General features: G+C 30.0%; 7 protein-coding genes across 9 annotated transcripts; 3 read left to right on the top strand and 4 right to left on the bottom strand.

The window, feature by feature from the left end:
- Nucleotides 1-3,243: 3,243 nt before the first annotated feature.
- On the bottom strand, nt 3,244-5,122 carry LOC108555868 (origin recognition complex subunit 1). Its single transcript, XM_017911711.1, has 6 exons — nt 4,839-5,122; nt 4,454-4,598; nt 3,968-4,132; nt 3,766-3,900; nt 3,542-3,676; nt 3,244-3,327 (listed from the first exon to the last, which is right to left on the bottom strand). The coding sequence occupies exons 1-6, from the start codon at nt 5,120-5,122 to the stop codon at nt 3,244-3,246; spliced, it is 948 nt and encodes a 315-aa protein (XP_017767200.1).
- A 256-nt stretch (nt 5,123-5,378) lies between these two features.
- On the top strand, nt 5,379-12,614 carry LOC108555855 (sperm-associated antigen 6). The gene is made up of 10 exons (XM_017911697.1): nt 5,379-5,403; nt 5,588-5,850; nt 5,971-6,181; nt 6,245-6,423; nt 6,517-6,690; nt 6,755-6,907; nt 6,972-7,121; nt 7,187-7,345; nt 11,370-11,515; nt 12,420-12,614. The coding sequence occupies exons 1-10, from the start codon at nt 5,379-5,381 to the stop codon at nt 12,565-12,567; spliced, it is 1,608 nt and encodes a 535-aa protein (XP_017767186.1). The 3' UTR covers nt 12,568-12,614.
- On the bottom strand, nt 8,758-10,276 carry LOC108555856 (uncharacterized). Its single transcript, XM_017911698.1, has 2 exons — nt 9,655-10,276; nt 8,758-8,847 (listed from the first exon to the last, which is right to left on the bottom strand). The coding sequence occupies exons 1-2, from the start codon at nt 9,865-9,867 to the stop codon at nt 8,758-8,760; spliced, it is 303 nt and encodes a 100-aa protein (XP_017767187.1). The 5' UTR covers nt 9,868-10,276.
- Nucleotides 12,615-13,149: 535 nt separating the features above from the next.
- wcd (U3 small nucleolar RNA-associated protein 18 homolog wicked) lies at nt 13,150-15,182 on the top strand. Its single transcript, XM_017911701.1, has 7 exons — nt 13,150-13,301; nt 13,373-13,567; nt 13,677-13,848; nt 13,914-14,099; nt 14,173-14,364; nt 14,446-14,614; nt 14,706-15,182. Exons 1-7 carry the CDS (start codon nt 13,150-13,152, stop codon nt 15,167-15,169), a joined length of 1,530 nt encoding a protein of 509 aa, XP_017767190.1. The 3' UTR covers nt 15,170-15,182.
- Nucleotides 15,183-16,489: 1,307 nt separating this feature from the next.
- On the bottom strand, nt 16,490-18,429 carry Deaf1 (deformed epidermal autoregulatory factor 1). Its single transcript, XM_017911671.1, has 4 exons — nt 18,145-18,429; nt 17,320-17,811; nt 16,784-17,245; nt 16,490-16,699 (listed from the first exon to the last, which is right to left on the bottom strand). The coding sequence occupies exons 1-4, from the start codon at nt 18,409-18,411 to the stop codon at nt 16,499-16,501; spliced, it is 1,422 nt and encodes a 473-aa protein (XP_017767160.1). The 5' UTR covers nt 18,412-18,429; the 3' UTR covers nt 16,490-16,498.
- LOC108555840 (uncharacterized) lies at nt 18,393-22,028 on the top strand. Its single transcript, XM_017911670.1, is given in 10 exon segments — nt 18,393-18,479; nt 18,482-18,526; nt 18,529-18,566; nt 19,683-19,825; nt 19,898-20,050; nt 20,147-20,282; nt 20,381-20,508; nt 20,580-20,879; nt 20,987-21,235; nt 21,353-22,028. Coding segments are annotated over 10 exon segments (1,401 nt in total). The 3' UTR covers nt 21,475-22,028.
- An 857-nt stretch (nt 22,029-22,885) lies between these two features.
- On the bottom strand, nt 22,886-27,929 carry LOC108555839 (band 7 protein AGAP004871). Of its 3 annotated transcripts, none has more exons than XM_017911666.1 (10): nt 27,903-27,929; nt 27,421-27,550; nt 25,041-25,150; nt 24,600-24,672; nt 24,403-24,485; nt 24,090-24,293; nt 23,931-23,986; nt 23,777-23,855; nt 23,572-23,673; nt 22,886-23,469 (listed from the first exon to the last, which is right to left on the bottom strand). In XM_017911666.1, the coding sequence occupies exons 2-10, from the start codon at nt 27,512-27,514 to the stop codon at nt 23,365-23,367; spliced, it is 906 nt and encodes a 301-aa protein (XP_017767155.1). In that variant the 5' UTR covers nt 27,515-27,550; nt 27,903-27,929; the 3' UTR covers nt 22,886-23,364. The 3 variants fall into 3 exon arrangements, with proteins under 3 accessions (XP_017767155.1, XP_017767157.1, XP_017767156.1); XM_017911668.1 differs by having other exon boundaries at nt 27,862-27,919; XM_017911667.1 differs by lacking the exons at nt 27,421-27,550; nt 27,903-27,929 and adding an exon at nt 25,937-26,043.
- Between the last annotated feature and the right edge of the window lie 9 nt (nt 27,930-27,938).

Consider the following 27,938-nt stretch of genomic DNA (forward strand, 5'->3'; position numbering starts at 1 on the left):
ACTTTTTTTCACATGTAGTATATTACCACCGTAGAAATGTTCACAGTTAGTAATCCTGAACTTCATAAAGTAATTAAGACGTCAATCAGCGATATCACTACTTCACGAAACGTTCTGAGATTTAATGTTTTATTTTAACGCGGGAGAATATTGCACGATGTTACTGTTATGCCCGCTTGCCACCAACTGGAAGTTGGCTGCAGCCGGATGTGCTAGGTATTTTTATAGCGAGAAAATGTTGCATCTTTGAAAAAACTATGTTATAAAGTATCGATGTAAAATATCAAACGATGCCTCTTATATTTAATAACGTCAATAATGCAAATATAGATATATTTCTGTTGCGAAAAATTTCAAATTTCTATAATTAATTTATGAACTGAAATTATTAGCTATTCCATTATACTAATGGAAAGACAAACCATTACTATCTTCGGCAATGGTTCAAGCACTCTATGCAATAATCACCAATAATGAATTAAATAACAATGAATTCATATCCAGACTTATATTAGAAGGCTCGCTGAGGCTGTGTCTTCACGATGCAATTACAAAAGTTGTTGAATTAATTATAGACGAACATTAAGTCACAGATGAAAGCGAGTGATTTTGCTCTTGGTAAAAAGAAAATGAAACTACGATGGTTATATATTTATGTACCTTTTATTCATTTTGGAAGTTTCACATATACACGTTAATTATTAACAACATAATTCTTCGTTTCTTTTTTTATATCTCTCAATTTATTTTTTATCCTTTCCTTCATTACTTGGAAAATATAAATATAAGACAGTCAATGAAAAATTCTACCTTCTATAACATAGTTATAATGTAAACAATAAACTAACTCTTTCTCTTTATTTATAACTTCTAATTCTTCTTAAGTTTTTACTTTATCATCACTTTCCCAATCGCTATTACAGACTTTTTTCCTTTTCTTATTTGGAGGTCCAGGTGGTTCAACAGCTGGTTGTGAGCTTTATTTTGGATCAGTTAAATGATCATGATCTGATTTGCCCTTACCACTAAACTTTTTATTTAATATCACAGATTCTTCATCATCTTCCTCTGCTTCTTTACCAAATGATAAAAGATTGAAATCTCTGTAACACAATTTTTCATTGTAAAGAATAATACTATCAGGACTAAATTCTGCAAACATATATGATTTTTACTTTACTGCTGCTGTTTTAGTTTTTGAACTGTCTTTTACTTCTTCACTTTCCTGTACTATTGTTCTTGGCATAATATTAGAAAATGGATTTTGTTCAATATTATAGTTTTTATGAATCTTGGAGGACAAAGTGGTCTATCATTCTACAAAACAGAGGAAATATTATATTTATATCAATTCTTGATATATATTAATTTTATTAATGTAAAATATTTTTAAAATCAAAGTTATTAAAATTTATTATGTATTATTGTAATTCAAACTAGAAATTACTTAATATATTAATACAAAAATTTAGAAAGTAAATATTGTATATCAGTTAAATTTTTAAAAACAGATATGCGATCCATTGAAATATTATTAACCAATACTTATTAGTATACCCTTACAATTAGTGGCTGGCTCTTGCATATAAATATTACTCATGTTTGTAAGTCTCCTGTAATAAAAAAAATCCTTAGTCAATAATATTTCGTATTAAATCTTTAATCATTTACAAATCAGTCAACCAAATGGTTCTTTTTTCTAATAATCATCAGCATGAAAGACCTACCTTTTACCTCCCTTTAACGTTGTCTTTATTGGCCCAATTAATTCCATGTGCCACAGCCCATTATTCCTACAGCTTTTATAGTTTCCAAGTTCCTATTGATATTTCCACACATTTTAGTTTTAATGCAATATTTACTATCTATATTCCATTTATATAATTCTTGGCATCTAATGGCTCTATGCTCGTGATATTCCATGAACCCAATATTTTTCTACTGTTGCATGTGCCGGTTTATTTCAACAGAATATTGTCTTTTCACAACAAATCTGCATGGACACAACAATGCTTCTGGCATTTGTTTGCAATTTTTTCTCATTTCCCGTTCATTTCTCTCCCGTTCACTTGAAGAAAAATTAACGAATCACTTAATTTCTGTGATTAATTTATGAACTTTTATAATTGCGTTATAAAGGCGTACCTTTGTATATTTGTCGTCTGCCAGGTAAAGAAATGAATGCTGATTGTCTAGTTTTATTGTTTTATTTATTTCGTCCTCCACATCACGTTGGTTTTAGGCGATCTCCAGACGCAATCTATGTTCTTTGTGCCTTATTCGAGCTTCAAGTTTAAAATCATGGATGACAGTGATTTTCTTTGAGTAGGTTACTAACTTTGGTTATGTGCTCCTGATGCATTTTAATAAATCAATTCAGCAGTAGAAAATTAATAAATTTCGAAATTTCCGTAATTAATTCATGAACATTTATAGCTGCACAGCAAAGTTGGAATTATAGGCAACATTCTTATACAGTGTTTAATTTACTAATTAATACTTACATGAGCGATAGGTTTTATATTTTTTGTATCTAATGATTATTTATATTTTCGTTTTCTTTCCGTAGTAAATAAGATTGTTGTAGAAAAGTGTTTTTCTCGCATAATCTTATTATTTTGTAATAAATATATACTAACATAAGAAAGCATAATAAATAAATTTTTTTAGTAACGAATTTTATTTACAGTGTTTTCATAGGCGAAAAATGAATACAAAGTAACAAATAGATTGAAAAAAACTACCAAAACTATGAACCACGGACCTCCAGCATAGGAATTCTCGAATGTCGCTGTTAGGCCACAACTCTATTTGAAAATTATTGGAAATAAATCTATAGTTAAAAATGTAATAAAACTTTAATCATAAATATCTCAAAAACTATTGAGTAGTTTCGGCTATAATGATATATATTCTTGAACTGCATATTGAAATCTACAAACCTGTAAAGTTTCAACTAAATTGATGACCCGAGGAACTTGCACTCTCCTTATAAGAAAAAAAAAAGGAAAAACTGAGAAAAAGATATTGGGATAAATTGTAAAACAGAAAGAATTACAAAACTTTCAATTTTCATAATGACAGACAGGTAATTTATTAAATATTGTAGTTTCATAAAATATGTTATGTAATATCATGTACTATAAAATTGTATAAAATGTATGGCTATGCAACAAAATTATTCCATCTTTTGCAATGTATGAATTACAATAGTTGTTTAATAAATGTTTTATATACAATATATTATAAATTTTCAGGTTTCTGATCCAATAATCTTGAAAAATCTTCTTTTGTTAATTTTAGTTGTCCAACTGCCACTAAGCATGCCTTGTGTGTATTTATGTTTATATACATATATACATACATAAATAAATTTTAATTTAATAATAAAATATATACATATGAATTATGAAATAAATTAAAGTATATATCATAGTATATAAAAATATGTAAATTATAAAATATATGATATAAAATATATATAAAAATGTTTTAATTTTTACATGTAATTTTATATAAAAAGGTTAAAATGTATACATACATTTTGCTTCTTTAAGTTATCTACAATTAACATTTGTTTCTTAAATACTTGTATCAGTTCTGAAAGTTGCTTTCCCAAATAATTAATTGTTAATTTTTTATCTTCTTGTAACTTTCTAATTTGAGTCTTTAATTCCTATAAAAACAGCAAATAGAAAAATATCTAAAATTAATTCATGCAATATAAGTTTCTTGGCTAATAATAAATATTTCTATAAATCGCACCTTCTCTTCTACTTCAAAATTTTTAAGTGCATTTTTAAGTTTATCATTATTTTCTAGAGATCTATTTAATCTTGTAATGTAACTATTAGATTGATGATCTATTATTTTCATTTGCTTCTGAAGTTTATCCAAGTCCTATTATAAATATATCATATAAATATATAGTACAATATAGTTAAATATATTTGTTAATAACTCATACTTTTTTCAAAGTTAAATTTTCTGTATTCAGAGTCTGCGATTGACACTGCAACTCCTTATTAGTATTTTCTAATTTTGTGATTATTTCTTTTAATGATTCTATTTCTGCCTTCAATTTAATTTCCACTTTTTTATTCTCAGAGTCCAAATTTTTGCAAATATCACACTAAAAGTATAACATAGCAATTACATTTTGGGACTAGATATAAAATGTATTTAATAGAAATTATGTTCAAACATTTCATTAGTATTGTACCTAACTTTTTGTAAATGAATTGACATGCTGTTAACCAATAACCACAAACTAACCTTTATGTTTTAATCAACTCCTGAAGAAAGTAGTTACAACACAAGTGAAATGTTAAGATATAATTTTTATTCAATACAACTTAAACCTAAAAGCCATAAATTATATAAAATTTTTACAATGTAATTATATGAAACTTAATCAAATAAATATTCTTATGACTATATGAATTTTATACACCTTTTTTTTATATTCAATTTGCATTGATTGAAGCTCATTATGTAATATATCTATCTTAGCTTTTAAAAAATTTAAAACAGTCTTATTTGCCAGATTTCTTTCTTTGAAAACTTCATTCTCATTATCCTTTTTGGATTCCAATGTCCTAACACATAAATAATATGAAAAACATTTATGTCAATTATTTGTATTGATTTTTTTTATAAATTATAATTAGAAAATTATGTAGTTAATTTAAAATATATTATAATAAAAAAGTCTAAAATTGTAATCAACTATTTTTTTAAATTAATATAAATTTAATATATCGAAAGTAGTTGGTTGATATCAATTTACATGTTAAAATATGATTATTAAAAATAAATAATTGCACTTCTCTACTTACGATTTCAATGTTGAGAATTGATCAAAAATTTGTGGTAAAGATGAATTTTGTTTAACCAAAACCTTAAAATTACTCTCAGTTTGCATCATTATACTATTTGAAAATACTGTTTTTTCTTTTGTCAGATTTACATTATTATACTTCCGCGAATTAAACACTGAACATTCATTATTATAAGTATTAACAGCATAATCTATTTTTGCGACCAAATTGTACGCTTTTTGCTTAAGTTCTTTATTTAACTGATGGAATTTTTTTTCTTTAGAAATTAAATCTTCGGACATTGTTTAATATTAATAAATATTACATAAAAAATATTGTTCTATCTTTTTATTACTATATTCCCTTCGACAATTTACGTCTCTATATTCTATTCGATCAAACATTTGTTTTATAGGGTCGCTATATTATATAGTGTGCAAGGGGCGGTAGTTTTTCGTTTTCAAACATATGATGACAGTTTTCTAAAGTTAAATCACATAAAAACGTATTAAAAATATTAATACTACATGTATGTTTAAAAATTTATAATAAGCAAATATGACAGCACGTTCGATCTTACAAGGTACAACTTCTAAATTATTTTTGACATTTTCAGTAAAAATTTAGTGGTGTTTTCGAACATCATTAATGTAAAAATATACAACAAAATTTTATATTTTTCTTTTTCTTTCACAAACTCTAATATTTTTCTATAATATTCAATATATCTAGTAATGTTAATATTTATGATTATCATGTCTTTATAGTTTTTGATCAATACCAAAAGGCTCGTTTACTCTTTGTTCAATCTGTTGCTGACTTTGCTTCAAAACCCAATACTATAGATTGTTTAGAAGCTGCTGGAGTTTTGGATCTTTTATGTCCTTTGCTAACAGACCTTGTACCATCTATTCAGCACATGGCTGCTGTTGCATTGGGAAAAATTGCAAATAACAATCATAGATTAGCACAAGGTGTTGTGAGAATGGATATTTTACCTGAATTATTGAAGAATATTGCTAAACAAAATGTATGAATGTAAGCACTTTAGTTGTAGAAAATGATATTTTTTTTTCTTTTTTAGTAAAATTTATTGTGATTTAACATATGACAAATAAATCATAAAAACATTGAAGCATATTTGTTATAGAAATTTTATAAGAAAGCAGCCCTATTTGTTTTACGTGCAATTGCTAGACATTCTGCAGAATTAGCATCTATGGTAATTCAAAATAATGGATTAGATACTATAATAACTTGTCTAGAAGATTTTGATTCTGGTGTCAAGGAAGCTGCTACTTGGGCATTAGGATATATTGCTAGGCATAATAAAAGCTTAGCTCAAGCTGCAGTTGACACAGGTATATAAATTATTACATTAAATTATATTTGAATACTTAGAATATCAATTATATTGTTCATAGGAGCTGTCCCATTTTTGGTTTTATCTTTACAAGAACCTGAATTATGTTTAAAACAAATTAGTGCATCTGCTTTATTTGATATAAGCAAACATAATATAGATCTTGCAGAAACTATTGTCGATGCAGGGGCCATTCCTTTCTTGGCAAAGGCATTATCTAATCCAGATACTAAGTTAAAGGTAATATAAAGTAAATATAGTTTACAACATGTAGTAAATATAGTTACAAATTATTTTATAGTATAATATTTTACTTATCAACAATGTACACAGCGTCAAGTTCTTTTGGCATTAAGCAGTATAGCGAAACATTCTGTGCACCTAGCGGAATCTGTTATTGAAACTGAGATTTTCCCTGATGTTCTTGTACATATGGCACATCCTGATGAGTGTGTTGTTAAAGCTGCTGCAATGTTAACCAGGGAAATTTGTAAACATACATTAGAAGTAAAAAATTAAAATTTAATTTATTTACAATATACTATTTTATCGTAATCATATTTTTCCTTAGATGGCTCAACTAACTGTGAATATTGGTGGTATTGGTGCACTTCTTGAATTAATTAGCACTGCAAAATTAACAGTCAGATTACCAGCAATAATGGCAATTGGATATATCGCTGGTTACTCAGACCAGTTAGCCATTGCAATTATAGGATCTAAAGTATAGTGTTTCGATATGGTTGTTATGATATTTTTAAAAAATAGGGAACGAATATTTGTTACAGGGAATTGTTCTTCTATCTACTATATTACATGAAGAAAATGATGACCATACACTTGCCATTACTGTATGGGCAGTTGGTCAAATTGGAAAACATACATCAGAACATGCAAAAGCAGTTGCAGTTGCAAACATTCTTTCAAAGATATTACAAGTGTGTGTCAAATATTCTTTTACATTATGTTGCTATTAGTTGTTCATTGTTATACTATTTTTTAGCTTTACAATCATCCAAATAGTTCAGAAGATCTCAAAGCAAAATGTAATACAGCATTGAAACAAATATTACAAAAATGTACGTATATTGAAGCTTTGGAACCTTTATTACATGATTCGCCACCTAATATTCTGAAATATGTGCTTGGACAATTTAGTAAGGTAAGGAGTATAATCGGTATCTTACTTTGTATATAATTGTTTACTTTATACATATGCTTACAAGTTGTACATAGGACTTACAAGTTCAGACATAACAGTACAATAATTAAAATAGTATTTTTATTATAATTTTTAATAAAAGTAAAACGTTCGTGTTTCATTATTTATCACATGCATACACGAAAATCAATTATATAAATTAATGCATTATAATGCAATTTATCCAAACGATAGTTTATTATCACATATAATAATTGTTTCATAACAATTTTATGTCTCTGTGCAATTATTCATTTTGTTTATGCGCGCGCGCATATATATACATATACAAAGCATTATCAAGCTGTATGAAAAATTGCTTATTTGTAAAATTGGACAAATAATTTTATTGGCTAAATGATTTTTTTTTTATTACAAAGACTATTACAGAATTCTGACAACTAAACTTTGTTTTATCATTATTCTACACTTGTATAATTTATGTTTTAACATTTGTATTACTTGCGTGTTTTGTATATATTTTAACTACTTCAAGACTGCATTACATATAATTTGACTTTACTGAACATAATATGAAATGACACATTTCTATTAAAAAATAACAATCTTGATATGCCATATGTTGTTACAGTTATTTAATACTGGATTGATAGAAAGTGAAAAAATTGACAATTGCCTAAGATCATTTTAATTATTTTTATTTTTAATACTTGTCTCCGAATATTATGGCACATACTATATTTTGAAAAAGCACATTTCTCAGTCTTACGACAATTAATGGTTCGGCTAAAGTATAAGAATGATTGAATCATTAAGTGCTTCTTATATAAAAAGTTTAGTTGCAGTTTTAAATATTCAAACATATTTTTTTATTAAGCTATACTAATTGTATTTATTATATCATATGTTTGTATGTATTTTTTAATGGCAGTATTTGATATAAACAGACTAGTAATATCAAAATTGTAGTTGTAAATAACAGAAGATTGTTGAAGTTACATTCCAGAAGAGTTAACTAATATTAATTTTCACCCAAATTGCATTATCAGTGGAACCAGTTTTATTTTTTTACCAACTTAAGTAAAGAAATGTATTGTATATAATTGGCAGTAGTAGTTACTTTCATTTTGTTATAGATATTTTGCTGATTTTTATTTGTACCGCATTTTTCTTTCCTTTTTTTTTTTTGGTCTTCTTTCCTCGAAATATTTAAAAAAAAAATCTATTTTAACAAGAATTGAAGTAAGGGACAGGATATACATTAAAACAAATGATAGGAAACAGTTTCAACTAAGATAATTGGTATGGTAAATCTTTATAAAGATTCATAATTTGTTTTCATCTTAAAAATATCTACTTCAACTAAATTAGAGTACACATAAATAGAATACAATAATTAGAATTTCATAGTTTCACCAAAATTTTTGTTGTATAACAATTTCAAATTGTAAAGCAATTAAGGCATATATTCGGTTCAGAGCATGCAATCTATCCAAGTATCTCTGAAAAATGAAAAAAAAAAAAAAAAAAAAAGATTACATTACTACATTACATTACACATTTATAATAAAAATGCTTGAAAATATAAATAAATGATTAATTACTTTTATAGTTTAGTACTTGAATATCTATTTACCTTGTAAGATTGGGAAAAGAATTGAATTTTTTTTTTTGTGAAAAAAGCAAGACTATGAAAAAGAAATATGAAACAAAATTACAAATATCATATCAAATGATATAAGATATTCTATATTTTAATTAAAAGTTTTGCTTTGTAAAAAATATAATAAATAATAATTTGTGCAGTAATTTTTATATTTAAAAATAACATGTTATAAAGGACATGTAAATATTTTTATCAATTAATAATGCTTTAAAAGCAACAACATAGATTCATATAATTCCCTCATCATAAAACATAAAATAAGCACAAATTTATGATCCACTAGTCATTATAGCAAACAAATTTAAACATAATATATGATAGTTGTATGTAATTAAAAGATAAATATTTGCCAAGATAATACCTTACGTAAGATAAGTTTCATTTTAAGAGAAATGATTAACAAGTAAAATCATGTTCAAAAAGTTAAATTATATTAATTTTAGTACTTATAACATTACATTTGATTCTTTCTTTCTTTCTAAATTTTTTTTTCTTTTTTTACAAAGCAATATACCAGCTTAATTGTTTCCAGTATAAAAAATTAAACTTGGTCTTCTACTTCATTCATGCAATAAAATTATTTTTATTCATCATTTTCATCATTAGGTTTAATACTAGCATAATTGTTCATATTTCTATTCACCCTTAACATTTTGAGAAAACTGCCTAATACAAGTATGGTCTTCCTGTGTCTTCTGAAGATTCCAGCATAAAGTTCTTCACGTACATCTCTTCTATCACTTACATCAGAATCGATACTAGATACAGAAACAACAGATGGTTTTGCAGAGACCGGCTGGTGATAACTGTTGGTCTCCCCAGAATTAAGAATAACACAATGTTGATTGTTTATCATGTCTATTATCAATTTTTCACTTTCTTATTTATTATCAAAACAGAATTCTTTATGCCCACGTTTTATAATATTCAACATATGTTTCACAGAGTTCAGTTACAGAAAGTATATGGAGAATACTTTTTATGTGGTCTATATAACTTCTGTGATTACACTGCGTGACTTTACAACAAGTTAACTTCTTATAAATGACAGACTTTTATGTTAATCACGCCAGGAATATTTGCTAGAAATATTATGAACAGTACAATTTAGCTTTTGTATACAATGATATCATCTCCATGTATCACTTATGTTCTTATATGTTTGAACTTTAAGGCATCTGACTTGTCTTGTTATCTTTTAATTCCAATACTTTAAATCTCATAACAATCTTCAACCTTGATTTTTATCTTTGATACTTTATTAAATTTCTATTTCAACTATTTTATTAAAATCATCGTATTTAAAGTATTGTTTATTACTTAATACTTCAATTTCTTTTTCATATTTTTTTTTTGCATATTGTTACATGCATATTCCTTTTTAATTTTTATTTTTGTAATAAATCATTTTCAAGTATTTTAAAAGTTTAGAGAATCTTCTGTCCAATATGCAAAATTGCTTCAGATTATATTTTATTAAGAAATAGTATTTTATAATAAAAAAGCTAAACAGCAACAATTTAAGATTAACCCTGAGAGTAATTATGAAAAAAAAGATCCTAAACCTCCTTCCGTTCCCTTGGCGGCCGATCTTTTGGTATCACACAGAATCAGCTGAAAAAAATGTAATAATTTACATCGTATTATGAATAATAATATTGTTAATGTTGACAAATAAAATTTACTTAAACGGTAACAGAATTTTTTAGCTTATTAACAGATTTGTCACAGACGCGTTATCTTACGTCTTTGTTCTGGAATTTTGTTTTCGAAAATGAGATATTTCGGGCGACGAACGATGATGGAATATGTGAACAAATGTGGCTTCAGCTATAATGTGTTACGTGAAATGTTTGTAATATGTATAGTGGTAAAGAGGAAAAGGACAGTATATTTCCATATATTATTAAATAAATTAATTAAGCATATTTATTGCGTACAATATTTTACCTGATACTATAGCAAATATACGAAAAATATAAAGAATTTTTATTGGTTCATACCGTAAAAAGGATATTTTTATCATGTAAATCCCACAATTTTTCTAAAATTTTCAATTTTAAGAATTTTCTAATGATTTTTAATATAACTTGTTTTAACTGAATCACAAATATACTATCATATTTTAAAGGAGGTATCTCAAATGATTTGTATTTGTTACAAATGGAAACATTTAAAAAAGTAAATGCATGCTAGATAACTAAATAATGTATATAAGGGAGTTTTATTATTAGGCAAATTTTAATATGCAAAGTGATATATACTGTTTCCCTTAATGCTTATTCATACACATAGTTAATGAGAAGTGTTTAAAACATTTTACATCTACTTTTCTGATAATTTATTATTTTTATATAGATTTTGCCTCATGATGCAAGGGCAAGAAGATTGTTTGTAACGTCTGGTGGTTTAAAGAAAGTACAAGAAATCCAAGCTGATTCTGGTTCAACACTTTTGGAATATATACAAATTATAAATTGCTGTTTTCCAGAAGAAATTGTCAGGTTGTGTTTAATTTCATACTCCTCTTGGAGATTATTTCATTTAAAAATAATTTTGAGAATATGGATTATCTTATATCTTTAATACCACATTTTTAAAACATTATTAAATATTATTGTTACTCTAATGAAAGTGTGGTATATTAAACAATAATATGTGTAATAATTATAACTTTAATATTATTAAAGGAAACTATGTTTTATAATTTTTAAATTATAATATCATATTATTAAGGTGCATGTGATAGTATAAAATGTTATTTTACTTAAACAATTGTTGCTTTTCTTAATATCTGAAGTCAAATTATTTTATACAGTAACGTAATTATAATATCAGTGCATGCAAAGAAGCACATATGTACATATAAAGGCAATGGTAAGAGTAGATAATCATAAAAAAAAAACACTAGTTGCTTGTGACATAACCCTAGTAATGACTTACTTACCGAGGGAATCCAGAAACGTGAATTCTTGTTAATGAAAAATATACAGCCTTCTCAGAGTCGTTTACACGAACAACGAGTACAAATAACTGCAGCTCCGTTTCTGGATCGCGTGTCTTAATTTAAATCGGACAAGTAATATACGGCGCGACCGCCATATTGTCACAGCTGGTTACATTGGAAAAATATAAACTTGGATTTTAATGGATCAATAATTTTGACCCAACTCGATAATTTCTATGATTAATATAATGTAATTTATAACATTTTATATTTATTGTTATTAGTTTCATACAACATTGAATTAACTATGAACATACATTTATAAATTTAATTTTGCTTTCACTATTTGTTTTATTAAAACTTATTTTTACATAAACAATTTATAAATGGATGAATTGTTCATATGTTTAGTAACTATTATCCTTCTTTTATATTATGAATTCTTGGACTTGTGGTTTTAGATATTATTCTCCTGGATATCCAAACAGTCTGTTGGAAGCTGTGGAACAATATCAACCAAAGTGCCCTTCGTTATTTGCGATAGAAGAACATCTGTCTTCTGACATTGATTCTAAATCTTCGTTATCGTCTTTGAACGAAGAGGGTTGAAGTTTTATTTATATTGATTATACATTAAAGTTTTAATTATCTCGATATATACGTCCAATGTATTCTATAATCACGTATATGTATTAGTTAGGCAGAAATGAAGGCAATTATTTCAGAAATATCGTAAAATAAATTTTTTGAACAATTTTTTAAAATGATTCTTTTATGTTTCCAAAAATATTTTTTAAATTGAAAAGAAATTTTTAGCACCTTTCATATGTAGTGTAATTTACGTTGTTGCCTGATAGAATATATGCTTGTTACATTGATTACCTAATATACATGTATTTAGTACGATGATTATTGTCTAATTTAATTTAATTACAAAATAATTAGAATTCATACAATTTTTATGATTATGATTACGTATCTTATTATTTTTAATATTTATAATGTTAGAAGAATTTAAAAATTGATCTACTTTGTAAAAGTAAATATTTGTATAGAGAACAATGATGGTGTTGTAGGAAAACTGTGGTGCATGCAGGTACAAGTGTGTTAAAAAGAAGTATATTATATTCGATTATTTGAACAAGTTATAAATAATATTGAAAATAAATTATAAAAATCTGCTAGTGTATTATGAAAGAAGGTAAATTAAAATATAAAAAATTGGTAATGAATAAAACATTAAAAAAGAAACGCATACCTTCGAAAATATTGTATAATCGAAAATATACTACGCCTTTAAAACGAAAACGTAAAAATGAATATGATCCAAAAGAAGAGGCCAGGTATAACCCCAATAATAATATGATCGGTTCTTTAAGTCAATTACATATTTTATGATGTTATTCATATACAGGTTAGAAAGAATCGTATTTGGGGATCCAAGTGATATCATAAACAATTTATCAACCAACCAGGATTTTGTTGAATCTGATATTGACAAGAATGACTGTGATACGTCTGTAAATAATGATTTGTGTGTACAAGCTGATATTTATGAAGAACATTGTAAAAGAGCAGCATGGATTGATGAAGATGATGCTCATTATTCGTATGTATATCAAATTTTATAAAAGAAAAAGATACGTTATTTAGTACCAAATGATATAAATAATACAAAGTAGCCTAAAATTAATTAAATGGTTTGCATTTCTTATTAGTATACAAGATGCTGCAAAAGCACAGAATCGTAAACTAGCCAACGATGTGCCAGAAAAGTTATATAAAGATTTCTTATGTAACAAATATAAACAGCTTTTGGGTAATCCAAAATGGGCTAAACTTGAAAAAATTGATAAAGAAAGTGATAACTTAGATAATGAAATATTAAAGGTAATATAAACTTTTCACTGCTTTGATAATTTATATATCTAAATATGTACTATATTCTCTTTTAGCATAGTTGTCATTTAGAAAAACCTACAATAAAAAATTTACCGAAGAATATAATTGATATAAAAGCATTGTTACCAATTAATAAACAAACGCATACAGAAGGCCCCATTGTATCAAGTGTTGAATTCCATCCATCCTCTACTGTAGCCCTGGTTGCTGGTACATCTGGAGTTCTGTCACTTTTTCAAGTAATTGCATAAAACATAATTATATACATATTTACAAAAAGGAAGTATATATAAAAGTGTAATATAATTATAGGTAGATGGTATTGAAAATAATAAATTACATACAATGCATTACAAGAAGTTTCCTATTAGTACAGCAAAGTTTTTGAGAAATGGTACAGAGATATTGGTTGGTTCCCAATACTATGCACATTGTCATTCCTACAATTTGATAAGTGGAAAAACAAATAGAATACTATTACCACACGGAATTACTAATATGCAGGTTTTTAAAATTATATTTTTAACTATTTTTGTGATAATTTCAATTTCTATAGAAAATAAAATGTATAAATTAATTATTCAGAAATGCGATGTATCTCCAGATGGAAAAATATTAGCACTTTGTGGACGATCAGGTGAAATTTTTTTATTAACAGCTTCATCTAAAGAGCTTATTAGCACCTTGAAAATGAATGCAAGGTGTAGAGCATTAGCCTTTACACCAGATAGTAACACACTTATTACACATGGTGGTAAGTTATATGTTTTCATCAGGTTTCAATTTCGATATTGCATATTCTTTGGTTAATGTTCTTTTTTTGATTTTTCTCTAAACAACTGAAGACAGTAATGAAATGTACATTTGGGATGTAAATAGCCGTCTATGTATACATCGAGCTATAGATGATGGATGTTTATCTTGTACCTCCATTGCAATGTCTCCAAGCAGTCAATTTTTAGCAACAGGTAGTAAAGAAGGTGTAGTTAATATATATGAAGCTAAGACTGTGTTGCAAAATCAAAATCCTGTTCCTATAAAAATTATTCTCAATTTTGTAACATCAATTACAAGTTTAAAATTTAATGCTTATTCTGAAATCTTAGCAATGGCTTCAGATAAAAAACATAATGCTTTTAAAATGATGCATTTACCATCGTTTACTGTTTTCTCAAATTTTCCCACGTTTCAAACAAATATGTCAATGCCTAAAGTCATTGATTTTTCACCAAGTAGTGGCTATTTAGCAATTTCCAACAAATCAGGTAGTGCCTTTTTATACAGATTGAAACACTATGGGAATTACTAAATAATTATTATTTTATAAGTCACATAACATTATTAAAAGGTTTTTAATAAAATAATTTAGATTAAGTTGATGATATGTACAATTTACTTAGAAGTAATGTATTAAAGTATATAAGAATAAGATGTACATTTAATAATTGATGAAAACAGTGTTCATTCTTTTCTAACCGTTTTATACATAAATGAAGTAAACTTTCCTGTTTTACTTAATAAAATATTAGTAATGACCATTCTGTTATTATAATTAATTAATGATAATTGTTGAAAATTGGTAATGGGTAGAAGGGATAAAATAAGTGTCCATTACACATTACCATGTGTAATCATTATAAGCATATAAGCAAACGATTTGACATATTCACAAAATATAAACTAAAATTATTTAGTAAATATTATTTTTGTAATTTTCTCATAATATCAAATTTGTACTAGAACGAAAACAAAAAAAAATGAAAAAAGAAAAAATAATACTTATAGTGCTTAATACTTAACACAAGCTTCGTGCCCAAAAGCATAGATGGCGCTAACAGAGCACACGCTTCGAGTCCAACATCATAGATGGCGCTAACGGAACAGAAGCTTCGAGTCCAAAATCATAGACGACGTTAACGGAACAGAAACTTCGAGTCCAAAGTTATAGATGGCACTAACGGAACACAAGTTTCGCGTTCAAATTCATAGATGGTGCTGACCGATGTAATTGGAATTTTCATTCGACATTACAAAATTAACAAATTACTCTATTTCTGAGATTAATATATGAACTTTTATAAGTGCGTCGTACAGGCGCGTTCTTTGCGAGCTTTCCAATATAACTTTGGATATTAATTTCGTCCTAATTAATTAATTACGAGTATTTATTTCCTGGAGACTGTTCGAAGTAGTATCGAAGATACCATTGGTTTTTCATTAATTAATATTTTTTATGCAATTAAAAAAAAATTTTCATAGAAGTATATTTTATCATCTGTGATTACTTGCATTGTATGCCCAAAATACGTAATTAATGTACATATACAAACGCATGTTATCATTTATTTTTGTAATTATTTGGTTTACGGTTTTCATTTGCGTGTAGCACGATTTTGAATTTTGATTTTAAAAAATTTTAACTTTTGTGTAAATTTAACTGTATATACTTAATAATATCGTTACAATTAAACTAGTGTACATACAAAATATTTACTACTATATATACAAGAAGTTCTTGACCTGTTGGTCATTAAAGAAATCTTTTTTAAGTCTTCATCTCTTCTTTTAATTTTGAAGTTTCTATGTTACTTTGTTCAGTTTCTATATTCCTTTGGTGAATTGGTGTGAGAAACACTAGCTATTGGTCCCCAGCAGTTGTAGCAAGAGCACTAGTATCTCCACTACTACTTTCAACTATAAGCATTACAGTTTCTGCAGCACCTCTTACACATTCCACTTGATGACCTGCCCAATCTTTGCGTTGACAAAATGTAGAGCAATAAGGTGTTCGTCTACATAAAGAGCATTCTGCAAATGCTTCTCTGTTACAGTTGGCACACTAGAAATACATGGATATTGTAAGAAATGAGTAAGAAATATAGAAATAAAAGATATTTGATTTGATTCAGGTAATATATTTTACCTTTTTATTATGACTATCCGATGCTGGTTGTAAACCAACAGTTTCAATGACATCTCCTCTACCCCCTAATTGTGCCACTAGTGCTTGTTCTCTTCTTTGTTGCCTATTTACTTCCTTAGCTTCTTCCAAGGTACGCCTAAATTCATAAGCCAACTTTAACATTTTATTAGACATCTCGTCAAGCTTTTTAAATATATCGTCGCTTTGTCCATTCTCTGAGTGATGTACATTTTGAACAACAGTATCCGGATCTTGTGACTGTTGTACAACTAAACCATCTGCTGAAACAAACTGGGGCCATACTTCTTTATCAGGTACAACGACTTCGCCATCACTCTCGTCGTTATTACTACCATCTCGCGAATTATCGCTTTTAAGTTTACGCAATGGTGTTTCTCCATCAGATGTATCTCTAGCTCTTCTTCTACGTTTATAAGGTGTAAATAATCTTACAGGGCCTGTCTGATATATAAAAATGTTATATAATTATCGGATCAAATGTAAGTATATATCATAAAGTAATATTTTATACTAACTGCACTGTCATCGTCACAACATGCTGCACAAGTGCAAGAGGTAGCATGTGGCTTTAAAATTTGTTCGTCGATTAATGTTTGTAAACTTCTACCACCGAATCGAATACTACGTTTCCAATCTTTACTAGATGCTCTCCCACAAAGTGCTTCGAATTCACTTGGCGTATACCAGTCTTGACCAAGTTTAATACATCTTCCTCTTCCTCCAGATCCAAATCTACTTTTGTGTAATTCTGCATTTGTGTTTTTACATCTAACAGGTAATACTGCTAAATTAGCAGATTCTGACCAACTACATATGGGTTGTGTACTAGCAGTAGAAACATGTATCTGTTCAGATTCAGACTCTTCTGTACTGTTTTGAATTACTATATGTGTTGCTTTCAATTCACCATTCCAACGTAGAGAATCTGTGTCTTTGTCATGTCGAGGTTCACAAATGAAACCATTATCTACACATAGCATCTGTTTAAACTGTCCTGAACCAGGTAACTAGAAAAAAATAATAGTGTCTCTTACCAATATAAAATACAGAAATTGTATTAACATTATACAAAGAAGCATAATTATACGTGTCGCGTAATCATAAATTAAACACGTGTTTAACGTTTAAATACTATGTATGAAGAGGCGCATTGTAAGCGTATAATGTTGTGTATACTATGCATGTAATGATGGCTTACATGTGTATACGAAGAGTAAAACCCCACCTTGTTTTTCAGTAATTCTTTAACGAGAAATGAATGAAACGTCAGAAAACCTGTTCTGTATTAGAACTGTATTAAAGAAAAGTTTAACGAACACTTCATTGTTTCAATAACCAACCTGCAGTTGGTCTGATGTGATGACGTTGAAGGTCGTGCCGTTGGTTGAATTTGCAACACCGATGATAGAGCCAACGGGTAAAGAAACCGGTACACCGACTCCTGGAACACCAGGAACACCCGGTACTGGAGTGACGCTCGCCGTCACGGCGACGGGATGCGCCTCGTGTTCTGTCGTTAGGGCAGACGCCTCCTCGGTTTCGCTCGTCAACGGTTCGGACATGTCCGGTAGCACGGCGACACTTTCCGATGTTTGACTCTCCTCCATTTCGGCTGTTCTCGCCTCTCGCACACACTATGGCGTCAGCGCACGCTCAACACAGCGCCGCAATCTTTCGTTACCTGCGATTACTCGCGATCACACAAGTTCGAGTTTACTTGATACACTTCTAAACTAACCACAATCAGATTAAAATTGAAAGTGTCATCAAATGAATTGGACTTTAAATAACCGTATTATTATTATTTTCTTACAATTTGCAGTAGAATCTTTGTTGCTCTCTTTACATGGATTATAGGTATATAAATTTCCGATGTTGAGTGCCATCTTTACATATTTTGAGCGCTCGGTTTAAATCCTATTCGTTATATTTTATTGATCAAAAAATTTGTAGTTTATAGATGCACATTGTAATTAATCTATCACGATAATTTCTATAATATGGAAACAAATTAAATTACAGCTGAGCGAAAGTATGTGAATTGTATGTAATTAAGTTTTTTAATTATCATAATCTCTCTGATACATATGCATTCCCATACAAATACTATGTATGTAGAAATTTTATTTCATGAAGTAATATATGTGAATTTTGAAAATTAATTTTAATTCTTTTTTCCATCGTAGTTTTGACGAATGCTTTCTTTGAAAATGCATATTATATGATACCATGTTATGCGAATACATGTAAGAACATCGGTTATTATTGTTTAATATATCATGATTATCTTGAAATTTACAGACCATGGTGACAATTATTTGAAAAGCAATGTAGAAAGTTTCTGTTTAAAAATATTTTTATTCAAAGACAAAGATAGCGATAGAAGTTTCCAAGTAACATTGTTCATTGTGAATGGAAAGAACGTCTAAATTTGTTTAATTAAAGTCGTGAAAGTAAAAATTGTGTCTCGACTCAAGGGATAAATACAATGGATAGAGATGTTAGAGATTCGTCATTTGTTAAGTATCCTGACTTTCCCTCAATTTGCTTGCAGATCGATGCTTGACCAAAGTAAATGTTTTCGGTGTTTTAATTACTAGGTACTTTAAAAACCTCGTGACATTCAGACCGTGTATACGCGCGTTCTTAGATATATTGGTTTTCATGCCTTTCGTCTTCGTTAGTCGAAACGGAAGCTTTGTAGGACGAACAACATTTCTCACTTTGCTTCGAATAATTTCTTGTCGTTCTTTCCTTTAGTGTTACTTTTTCTAAAGTTATTGCCATAAACGCGTACTTATTCGATAATGCATAGATACCGTATCATTACATTTTTATTATATTTCGTTGCGATGTGTATAAATATCGACGCGTGGAGTTCTTTTAAAAGAATTCGACAGTTTTGGCAAACAAATAGCAATCACGGCGACGAGTTGTTATCATCTGATTTGCTTAAAAGTAAATTACAGTCGATTAATTTTCAAAATAACGTATCAATTCATAACGGCAGAGGAAAACGTCGTAAGTTTAAAAACTGTTTTCCTTGACAACGTTTAGTTTAGTAAGATAATCTGTTTCATTTATCGTATCTAGTCTTTCCGTTGTTCACTTTGGTAAAATTTGAAAATAACGTTTGTGTCGGATTAAATGGCGAAAATGGTACCTGTATAGCAGCGACGGAATGTTCGCAACGCAGTGGCATATCTAGCGGGGTTTGTGCAAGTGGTTATGGAGTATGCTGCATTGGTATGTTGTATTTTTTTCTCCCTCTCTATTTCTTTCTCTTCTGTTTTCATTAGGAATTTTTCACGATTCCTTTGTCTTTTTTTTATACCGAACTAGTGACTGTATCTTGTGGCGAGACGACCAGCAATAATAATTCTTATTTCGTTAATCCGAATTATCCATCGACGTTCGATGGTACCTTATCTTGCCAGTTAACGCTCGCTAAATCACATCCAAACGTATGTCAATTTAGGTACGTTACTCTCATCTCGAGTATTGTGATTAGCTCAATATGAAAGAGTTGGTATTTAACTTTAATAATTCGGTTAATACACGTTGTACCTTTTATAGATTGGATTTCATACAATTTAATATAAGAGGCCCGGAGACAACTAATCATCAGTGTGTTTACGATCAATTTATCGTTTCTGGGGGGAATCCAGTACCAACAATATGTGGAAATAACGCTGAGAATCATAGTATGTAACGGTTTTGTTATTACGAACTTTATGATGTTACATTTGCTGAATAAATCATTGTTTTCTTGCAGTATATATCGATGCCGGTCTTGGACAAACAAACCCAGTTACATTGACTTTTGTTACAAGTGGACATTCTTTTGCTCGATCTTGGAAAGTACGAGTTTCTCAAATCCGTTGTGATTCTATATACAGGTCTGAGGAAGGATGCTTGCTATATTTTACAGGAATATCTGGACAAGTAAAATCATTTAATTACGATTCGATCACTGGATTGCAATTGTCCAACCAAGATTACAGTATCTGCATTCGAATGGAAAGAAACTTTTGTGGTATACAGTACATGGCATGTCCGGTTGACGATAAGGAAGGTAATACATAGGTAAAGAAGATTAAACGTGCTTGTTTTCTAATCTTGTGTTCCTAACAATTTGTATATTTTACGAAAATTTCACGAAAATTTCACGGAATGGTAAAGGAACGATGTCAAGCGATAGTACCTCTATGGCACAAATGATACGCAGTAATGCATTCACGTTAACGGGAAATACGCAAGCAATGCAGATAGCATCGATGGTAGGAACAAGTTGTCAAACTGACTGGTTAATGATCCCGTGTGCGTTCAATACAGGTAGGTTACCAACTACTGTAACGACATGTACCGATCGGATATGCGGTGGAACATTCAACGCGGAAAATCAGAATTTGAACGCGTCGTCCATTGTTAGTAAGTATCTTTGTTCTTCTACCTAATTTTATTTCACTCTTTTCTTGTTTTTCGGATCTCATTGTGAGGTCAAAGAATGTTTCGCATAATTCGCTACGAATGTGCTTTGATTTTCAGGTACCGTGAAACCATTCAGATTAATCTTTCACACGGATAGCGTTGAAGCGCCAAATGATGTTGGGAACAAGGGGTTTTGTTTGAACTACATACAGCAGCCTTGCACGACAAAATTAAGATGACTGGATTTTTATATTATAGCGATTACAACACAAAATTGGGTAATTTAAAGGAAGGAAGTAGTAAGAATAATGAAATGCAGAATATCTGAACTTTTATTCGCACACATTAAAATCGAAAATAAAATGATTGATGTACCATGTATACAGGATATCGTCCGCTTTATCGTTCTGTTCAACGAGTTTTGCTTAGGAAACATATTCCTAGAAGCTGAAATTATATTTTCATTGGTATTACATAGCATATAGCGAAGCGGAGCAAGGTTATTTGAAACAGATATATTCGTTCGAATGAACAACGAAACGAAGAACGAACGAATAAAGCATATTAAATTCAATATTAGACGGTAATATACAATAACATAATATTACAATTAGAGATAGAAACTTGTACGTAACACAGAGGTAGGTATGGCTTCAATTTTTAGTAAACTCTAAATTTCATTTAATCGTGTTATATATTGTAACAGGTTATTCAAAGAAACGACGATATCGAACAAGTTTCAATTAATAATTATTCGATCCTATTCTTTATAGATCTTTTTGTTTAACGTTCCGGCCGATAATCATTTTTACGTAAAAACGAATTTAATATATGTAAATGGAAGTGTATACGTTTCAAGCTATTGTATGTTGAGTATCATTCCTTAACGATAAATAACTTTAATTGCTTAATGAAGCATTGTTTCCGTGCAGGTGTTTGTTATTTATCGGAAGATTAGTCGATGTTAGACCAAGTCTTGTTACAGGCTGTTGAATGTTCCCGGAAAAAATATACAAATAACGTTATTCATCGTTACACATTCGGTATCTATGCGTATATGTATATATATATATCGATCGATTGCTCTGGCGAATAATATAATAGGGGCTGTATATAATTGAGCACATATTATGTGTATATTATTCACAATATATATTAAAATTGTGAATCGTAGAAGATCAAACTACAAATGTAATATTATGCCGCAAGTGCGAAATGAACTCATTTTGATTACTCCTTTTATACTTTGGTTTATATTATGATAATAAAACGTAGATCACGTTCTACAGATATTTGTTTCCCTATTCTTTGGTTATAAATTTCTTATAAAATACTGCTTCACGTTGTACGAAGCAATATACTACGTAAACAAAGGAATAAAATTTGCTTCAATTAGTCTTGATATATTGTATGTTGATTTTCCACGTATTGACATATGATTCTTGATTTATCGTTTTTAAATATATCAAGATTTTTGATTATTATATTGATATTCGACAAGCATAATCGACTCAGCATAATTACCATTCGTATTGTCCCATTTTAAAGACTGAATTATTCTATGTAATATTAATAAACTGTTATTATTATTCTGATTCAATTAGTTAAAATGCAAATATATGTATATATATATGATCAACTGGATGAGTATCGAACGTTTCATTAGATCTTCGATTGCGAGTTATCATTCTTACTGTTTTTATCATAAATTGTTAAAATAAGTAAGTGATTAGGTTAGAAAATTGTGAATAAAAAGTCCAAGGGTATACGATGTGGTGATGGGGTGCAAAACGTTTTGTTATAATCGATGGATAAGTGCCGAGCTAGACGTATGATATTCTCGCAGAAAGTTCACGGTCGGTTATTATCGGTGGAAAAGTAGTCGGTTGTAATGAATGATGAATAATCTCTTTCAAAGCTAATCTCACCTCCATCGAATATTTCTCGATGGATTGCAATTGTAATGCATTAAGATTAAGATGTATTCTTATGTTGTTGTACCCTCGTGTCATAGTACATAACGTTACATAATGTTAATTATACGTCATACAAATCTCTTGCGCACGAAATGTTTTGGATGACTTTGCTCGAATAGTGGACTGTTTTTTAACTTCACTTGTATCGTGATATTAAGAGTCTTTCGCGAAATTCGCTTTCATAAAATACGTCAATAAATCGATAGGTAACGGGAATACGATCGTTGAATTTTTCTCTGCCGAAATAGTGCTGAGAGTCTGGAAATCATAAGAAAAGGGGAAGAAACAGTAGGCAAAAATGAGCGATCACGTGTAATAAAAATGATATATTAAGAAATAAAATTTAGTTGGTGTACGTACTTGCAAGTAGCGAAGTTGCAATGCGGCAGGTGAATCGCCTATCACCTCTGAGGCTTCTCTCAGTGCTCGACTAGCCTTTTGTTCACCCTCTGCGGCGATAACCTACGATATTCACGGACACGAATTTCATAATTTGCCATGATGAAAAATCGATAATAAGAAAAAATGAATTATCAAGTTTATTAGGTAAATGTAAAAGACGAACCTTGGCACGAGCTTCTCGAGCAGCTTCAGCTTCCGCAGCCATGGCTCTTTGTAACTGAACTGGCAATCGTACATCTTTTCTGCACGGAAATATCTACTATACTTCTATATTGCATATTGCATATAAATGAATCGAGTAGAAGGCGTGCACTTACATTTCGACTCGTTCCACTTTGATTCCCCATGTATCGGTAGCTTCATCCAAGGAGACCTGATATTCGGTTTTAGTTCAAATATTCAAACATCCGTGTACGTGCTTATGTGTGCGCGTGTTGCGTGTGTTCTCACTTGATTCCAAATTGATTCCAGTTTACCTGCATGTTCCCGGAGATTGTTTCGCGTTCGCTGAGTATCTCGTGCAGCGGCCTGGTCCCCATCGTGTTACGAAGGGTAGTTTGAGCCAACAGTTTGGTGCTGTGATGAGCATTCTCAACGTTAGTGATCGCAATCGTTGCGTTGTTCACGCGATAGTACACTACCGCGTCCACCGACACCGTCACACTGTCTTTTGTCAACACCTGATTTCAATAAAATTCTTTTGTCAATTTCTTTTTTCATCGATCAAGAATCATCCTCGATAACCATTCATTAGTGAACTACAACTGTAGTGAGCATGTAGTATCTTACCTCTTGGGGCGGCACATCGTACGTTCGTGTACGTAGATCGACTCGAGCGTAATTATCCACGCAAGGAAGAATGAAAAAGATGCCTAGAAGTGTTAATTATATAATGAATTATTTCACGTAATTCGAATGTTTGAAATTGAACGTAATAAAATTCGGATACTAATAAATATTTATACGCGATTTAGTTGTATTTTTACCGGGTCCTTTAGCGCCACCGGCAAGTAGTCGTCCTAGACGAAATATCACGGCTCTCTCGTATTCCTGTACCACCTAAAGAATTTTAATGGTTCTTTGTTTTTTGTTCTTATCTGATTGCTTATATATTTATTGGTAAACGGTAGCCATATGCGGTACTCATTGGGCTATGTCAGATGTGTTGTAAAAAGTGTATAAATGAGTGGAAAAAATAAAGAAGAACGAATGGGAATTGATCGGTCATCTAATTATGAATCAACTATGGAAAAGAAGGTCAACAGCGACACAAAGATGAAACGATAATCGAGTTTTCGACGCATTACAATAGTTCTTAGATAATACTTTATCAATGATCCATCGAACGCGATAGAGTTCTATATCGCAAGAGTAGGATGGAAGTAAACGAGACAGTACGAAAAAGTATTATTCGCACGTTGCCTTACCTTGAAACAAATAAATAAGGAAAAGGGCATCGTGAGAATCACGATAATCCAGGATAGTACCACAAGAATATTTTTACAGGTACTAGTGTCTGCTTGTATATTTTCATCCGCTAGAACATAATGAAATATCGATGGTCAATCGAAAACGAAAGTTTATATATTTGATGTTTTTATTTGACTTATTAAACAAAAATACAAACTATCGTTACGTGATGTTTTCTACATGATTCGACACTTTCATTTATGGTTATTCGTTGAGGTCAAGCGAAAGTGCACGTTTGATTTTAATCGTTGATTACAACGAATCATGTAATTAACTTGATCGAAACAGCAAGGGTAGGTGACATCTTAGCATGCGTTTCATTTGAGGTATCGTGTCAAATGTCTAGTTACGATAAAGGTATCCGATGATCACTTTGGTCAGATACGTACGTTCCATAAAATTTGGAATTATCTATCTAATTTTGGTTGCTTTGATAATTCTCAAGCAGAAACAAAAGAGAATATGTGTATTCAGTTTTACCATTGATTTTACCGGAGTACCTTCGGCCTATTCACGCACAGATCGATATTCAGATATTGTATGTATAACCTACATTTAGAAAATGATGCCTTCGTGCAAGTAAAATAGATAGAAACAAAGCTACAAGTACAATAATGTAGGAATGCTACAACAATATTTATAAGGGAAAACATGTATCTTCACTCGAGGCTAACATTTTTATTAATGAATCGGAAACGATTGGTCATACGAAATACTATTACATAAAATAGTACTTGTACAAGCTTTACTAATAAGCCGAAAAAGCTTACAAGCATTAATAGACGCAGTGGGAATGTGACGTCAGATTTTTAACGATTTCAACAAACTCTGATAATCTATAATGTTCGCTTACCATTCGTCATCTCGAAGTAATTATTGAACTCGATTTGGTAATCAAGCGTATAAACCACACGAATCCTTCTCGTTCACCAAGTGTCTTTGAACTCTGAACAGATAGAACGAGATGGTAGACTATTTCACCGAGAGAAACAAGACGAAATAGGGTAAAGCCGATCTTCAACGTGTTATTCGTGTCACACGATTTGCTACGTGTGTAGTTACCTAGTCAGTCTGTCTGCCTTTAACAACCCACCCACGGAAAATCCTCGTCTTTTACTTTCCTCTTTTCCCGTTTCTCCCCTTCTCTCCCTCTTTCTCTATTTTTATCTGTCTACCTACCTATCTATCTATCATCTATCTATCCATCTATCCATCTATCCATCTATCCATCTATCCATCTATCCATCTATCCATCTATCCATCTATCCATCTATCCATCTATCTATCTATCTATCCATCAACCTATTTATCCATCCATCCATCCATCCATCTATCTATCTATTTATCTGTCTATCTTTCTCTGTTAGCTAAATGTTCGCTGTTGTTACTTTCTTTTCACTGACTACTACTCTCCACCTTTTCAGTCATACCGACATGCGCGAAATGCGCACATCCCTACCTTTCCAATCTAGATACCTGTTTCCTCTTTCCTTTTTCCAGTTACTATTTACCATCTTACTTTTTTGTATATCACTTTCGTGATAATCGTTAGTTGTCAGTTATTCGCGATATTGAAAGACAATCTTCTTTGGTCACTTGGTAACATGGAAATGGAAAATTGATCTTTTATGTCGTTCGATAATCTTCAGTTTGCAGACATGTTTGTAGACATACAAACATATATAATACGATTTTCGTTTCTTCGTTTATATACTATTTGTTAATGGTTACGTGCGTAATGCGAAGTCATATTCGTTCTTGAGATATTTTTATTGATTTATACTTAGAGACAACTCGTTACAAGTTCTTTATAGCCAACTATCGGAATCCGTAATGTACAAGGTTAATGTTAAGCAATTCAAATTTTCCTAGCTTGCTTATACGTATTGAATGGTATATTTTTGAGACAGGACAATGCGATATCTTCTTCATTGCTCTACATAGACTCTTATGTCTGAAAACGACGAATTCTTTTTATTGGAAAATGGCTAATCGTTGATGATTAGTTGACTACGATACGCTGCAGGGGTAACTTTTTCATATTTGTACAGAATTAAGGCGAAAACTAATGTAGGATAAAACTGTAGAAATAGTAGTAATGCGAAATACAGAGTGATCGGTAACCTTGTCTATTTCAGCGTAATACATTTTTGCCGAGTGTAAAGAAAAACTTGACCTTCTTTATACCCAAGTAATATTTTATGTTCCATAGTTCAACTCGATACACATGTTCTACAGATATGTCTTTCCATTTTGCCGAATTTCGTTAGATCTGTTAATGTAGACGTAAAGCAAAAAATATTTGAACGTAAAACGATTAATCTTACTCCAACTCACCGCCAATGATACGATTCTGTATATCATCTGGCCGCGTGTTGATTTGTATCGTTGATCCATTTCCATTGCTTATAGTTGCCATAGGTATGGACATATTAATAGGATTCACACGGGATTCGAATCTCGCCACCTAAATTAAAAACCATACAGCAGTACAAGATGTATCTATTTGGTATCGACTTAAAACTGTGGCGCAGGAAATAAAAGGTGCATAAACTGCTGGCGAAAATATATTTATCAAGAAAAAAATACGAATACTTTGCACTTGCTTCACTCTATTCGATACAAACACGACTTTTATATTAGTATATTTTACACTATGCTGGTCTACTGTAATATGTAAAATATCGTTGTTGTTATAACAGACAACGCTACTGTATAAAAGAAAGTGAAAATTTAAATAGAGTTGCGTTTCATTATGAATTATTTCGAAATACGAACATGAAAGAGACCGAGGAAATTACAGAGAAACACGTATTCACCTTGCGTGGATTGTTGCGTGCCGTTGAAAGAACTAA

This window comes from Eufriesea mexicana, unplaced genomic scaffold (assembly GCF_001483705.2).
Source record: "Eufriesea mexicana isolate 0111107269 unplaced genomic scaffold, ASM148370v2 scaffold305, whole genome shotgun sequence".
NCBI classification, from domain to species: domain Eukaryota; kingdom Metazoa; phylum Arthropoda; class Insecta; order Hymenoptera; family Apidae; genus Eufriesea; species Eufriesea mexicana.

Excerpts from the sequence above, each read along its gene's own strand:
- LOC108555868 (XM_017911711.1), bottom strand. The coding sequence starts at position 5,122 with ATGTCCGAAGATTTAATTTCTAAAGAAAAAAAATTCCATCAGTTAAAT. Across the intron at positions 4,133-4,453 it reads AAATTGAATATAAAAAAAAG|TGTGATATTTGCAAAAATTT; the intron begins GTGTATAAAATT and ends TTATACTTTTAG. Across the intron at positions 3,328-3,541 it reads ATAACTTAAAGAAGCAAAAT|GCATGCTTAGTGGCAGTTGG; the intron begins GTATGTATACAT and ends AATACACACAAG.
- LOC108555855 (XM_017911697.1), top strand. The coding sequence starts at position 5,379 with ATGACAGCACGTTCGATCTTACAAG. Across the intron at positions 5,851-5,970 it reads AGAATATTGCTAAACAAAAT|AAATTTTATAAGAAAGCAGC; the intron begins GTATGAATGTAA and ends TATTTGTTATAG. Across the intron at positions 7,122-7,186 it reads TTCTTTCAAAGATATTACAA|CTTTACAATCATCCAAATAG; the intron begins GTGTGTGTCAAA and ends ACTATTTTTTAG.
- LOC108555856 (XM_017911698.1), bottom strand. The coding sequence starts at position 9,867 with ATGATAAACAATCAACATTGTGTTATTCTTAATTCTGGGGAGACCAAC. Across the intron at positions 8,848-9,654 it reads GTTTTCTCAAAATGTTAAGG|AGATACTTGGATAGATTGCA; the intron begins GTGAATAGAAAT and ends TTCATTTTTCAG.
- wcd (XM_017911701.1), top strand. The coding sequence starts at position 13,150 with ATGAAAGAAGGTAAATTAAAATATAAAAAATTGGTAATGAATAAAACA. Across the intron at positions 13,849-13,913 it reads TAGATAATGAAATATTAAAG|CATAGTTGTCATTTAGAAAA; the intron begins GTAATATAAACT and ends ATTCTCTTTTAG. Across the intron at positions 14,615-14,705 it reads CACACTTATTACACATGGTG|ACAGTAATGAAATGTACATT; the intron begins GTAAGTTATATG and ends AAACAACTGAAG.
- Deaf1 (XM_017911671.1), bottom strand. The coding sequence starts at position 18,411 with ATGGAGGAGAGTCAAACATCGGAAAGTGTCGCCGTGCTACCGGACATG. Across the intron at positions 17,812-18,144 it reads TCACATCAGACCAACTGCAG|TTACCTGGTTCAGGACAGTT; the intron begins GTTGGTTATTGA and ends ATTTTTTTCTAG. Across the intron at positions 17,246-17,319 it reads GTTGTGACGATGACAGTGCA|ACAGGCCCTGTAAGATTATT; the intron begins GTTAGTATAAAA and ends TTTATATATCAG.
- LOC108555839 (XM_017911666.1), bottom strand. The coding sequence starts at position 27,514 with ATGTCCATACCTATGGCAACTATAAGCAATGGAAATGGATCAACGATA. Across the intron at positions 24,486-24,599 it reads CGGTGGCGCTAAAGGACCCG|GCATCTTTTTCATTCTTCCT; the intron begins GTAAAAATACAA and ends TAACACTTCTAG. Across the intron at positions 23,856-23,930 it reads AAAGTGGAACGAGTCGAAAT|AAAAGATGTACGATTGCCAG; the intron begins GTAAGTGCACGC and ends ATTTCCGTGCAG.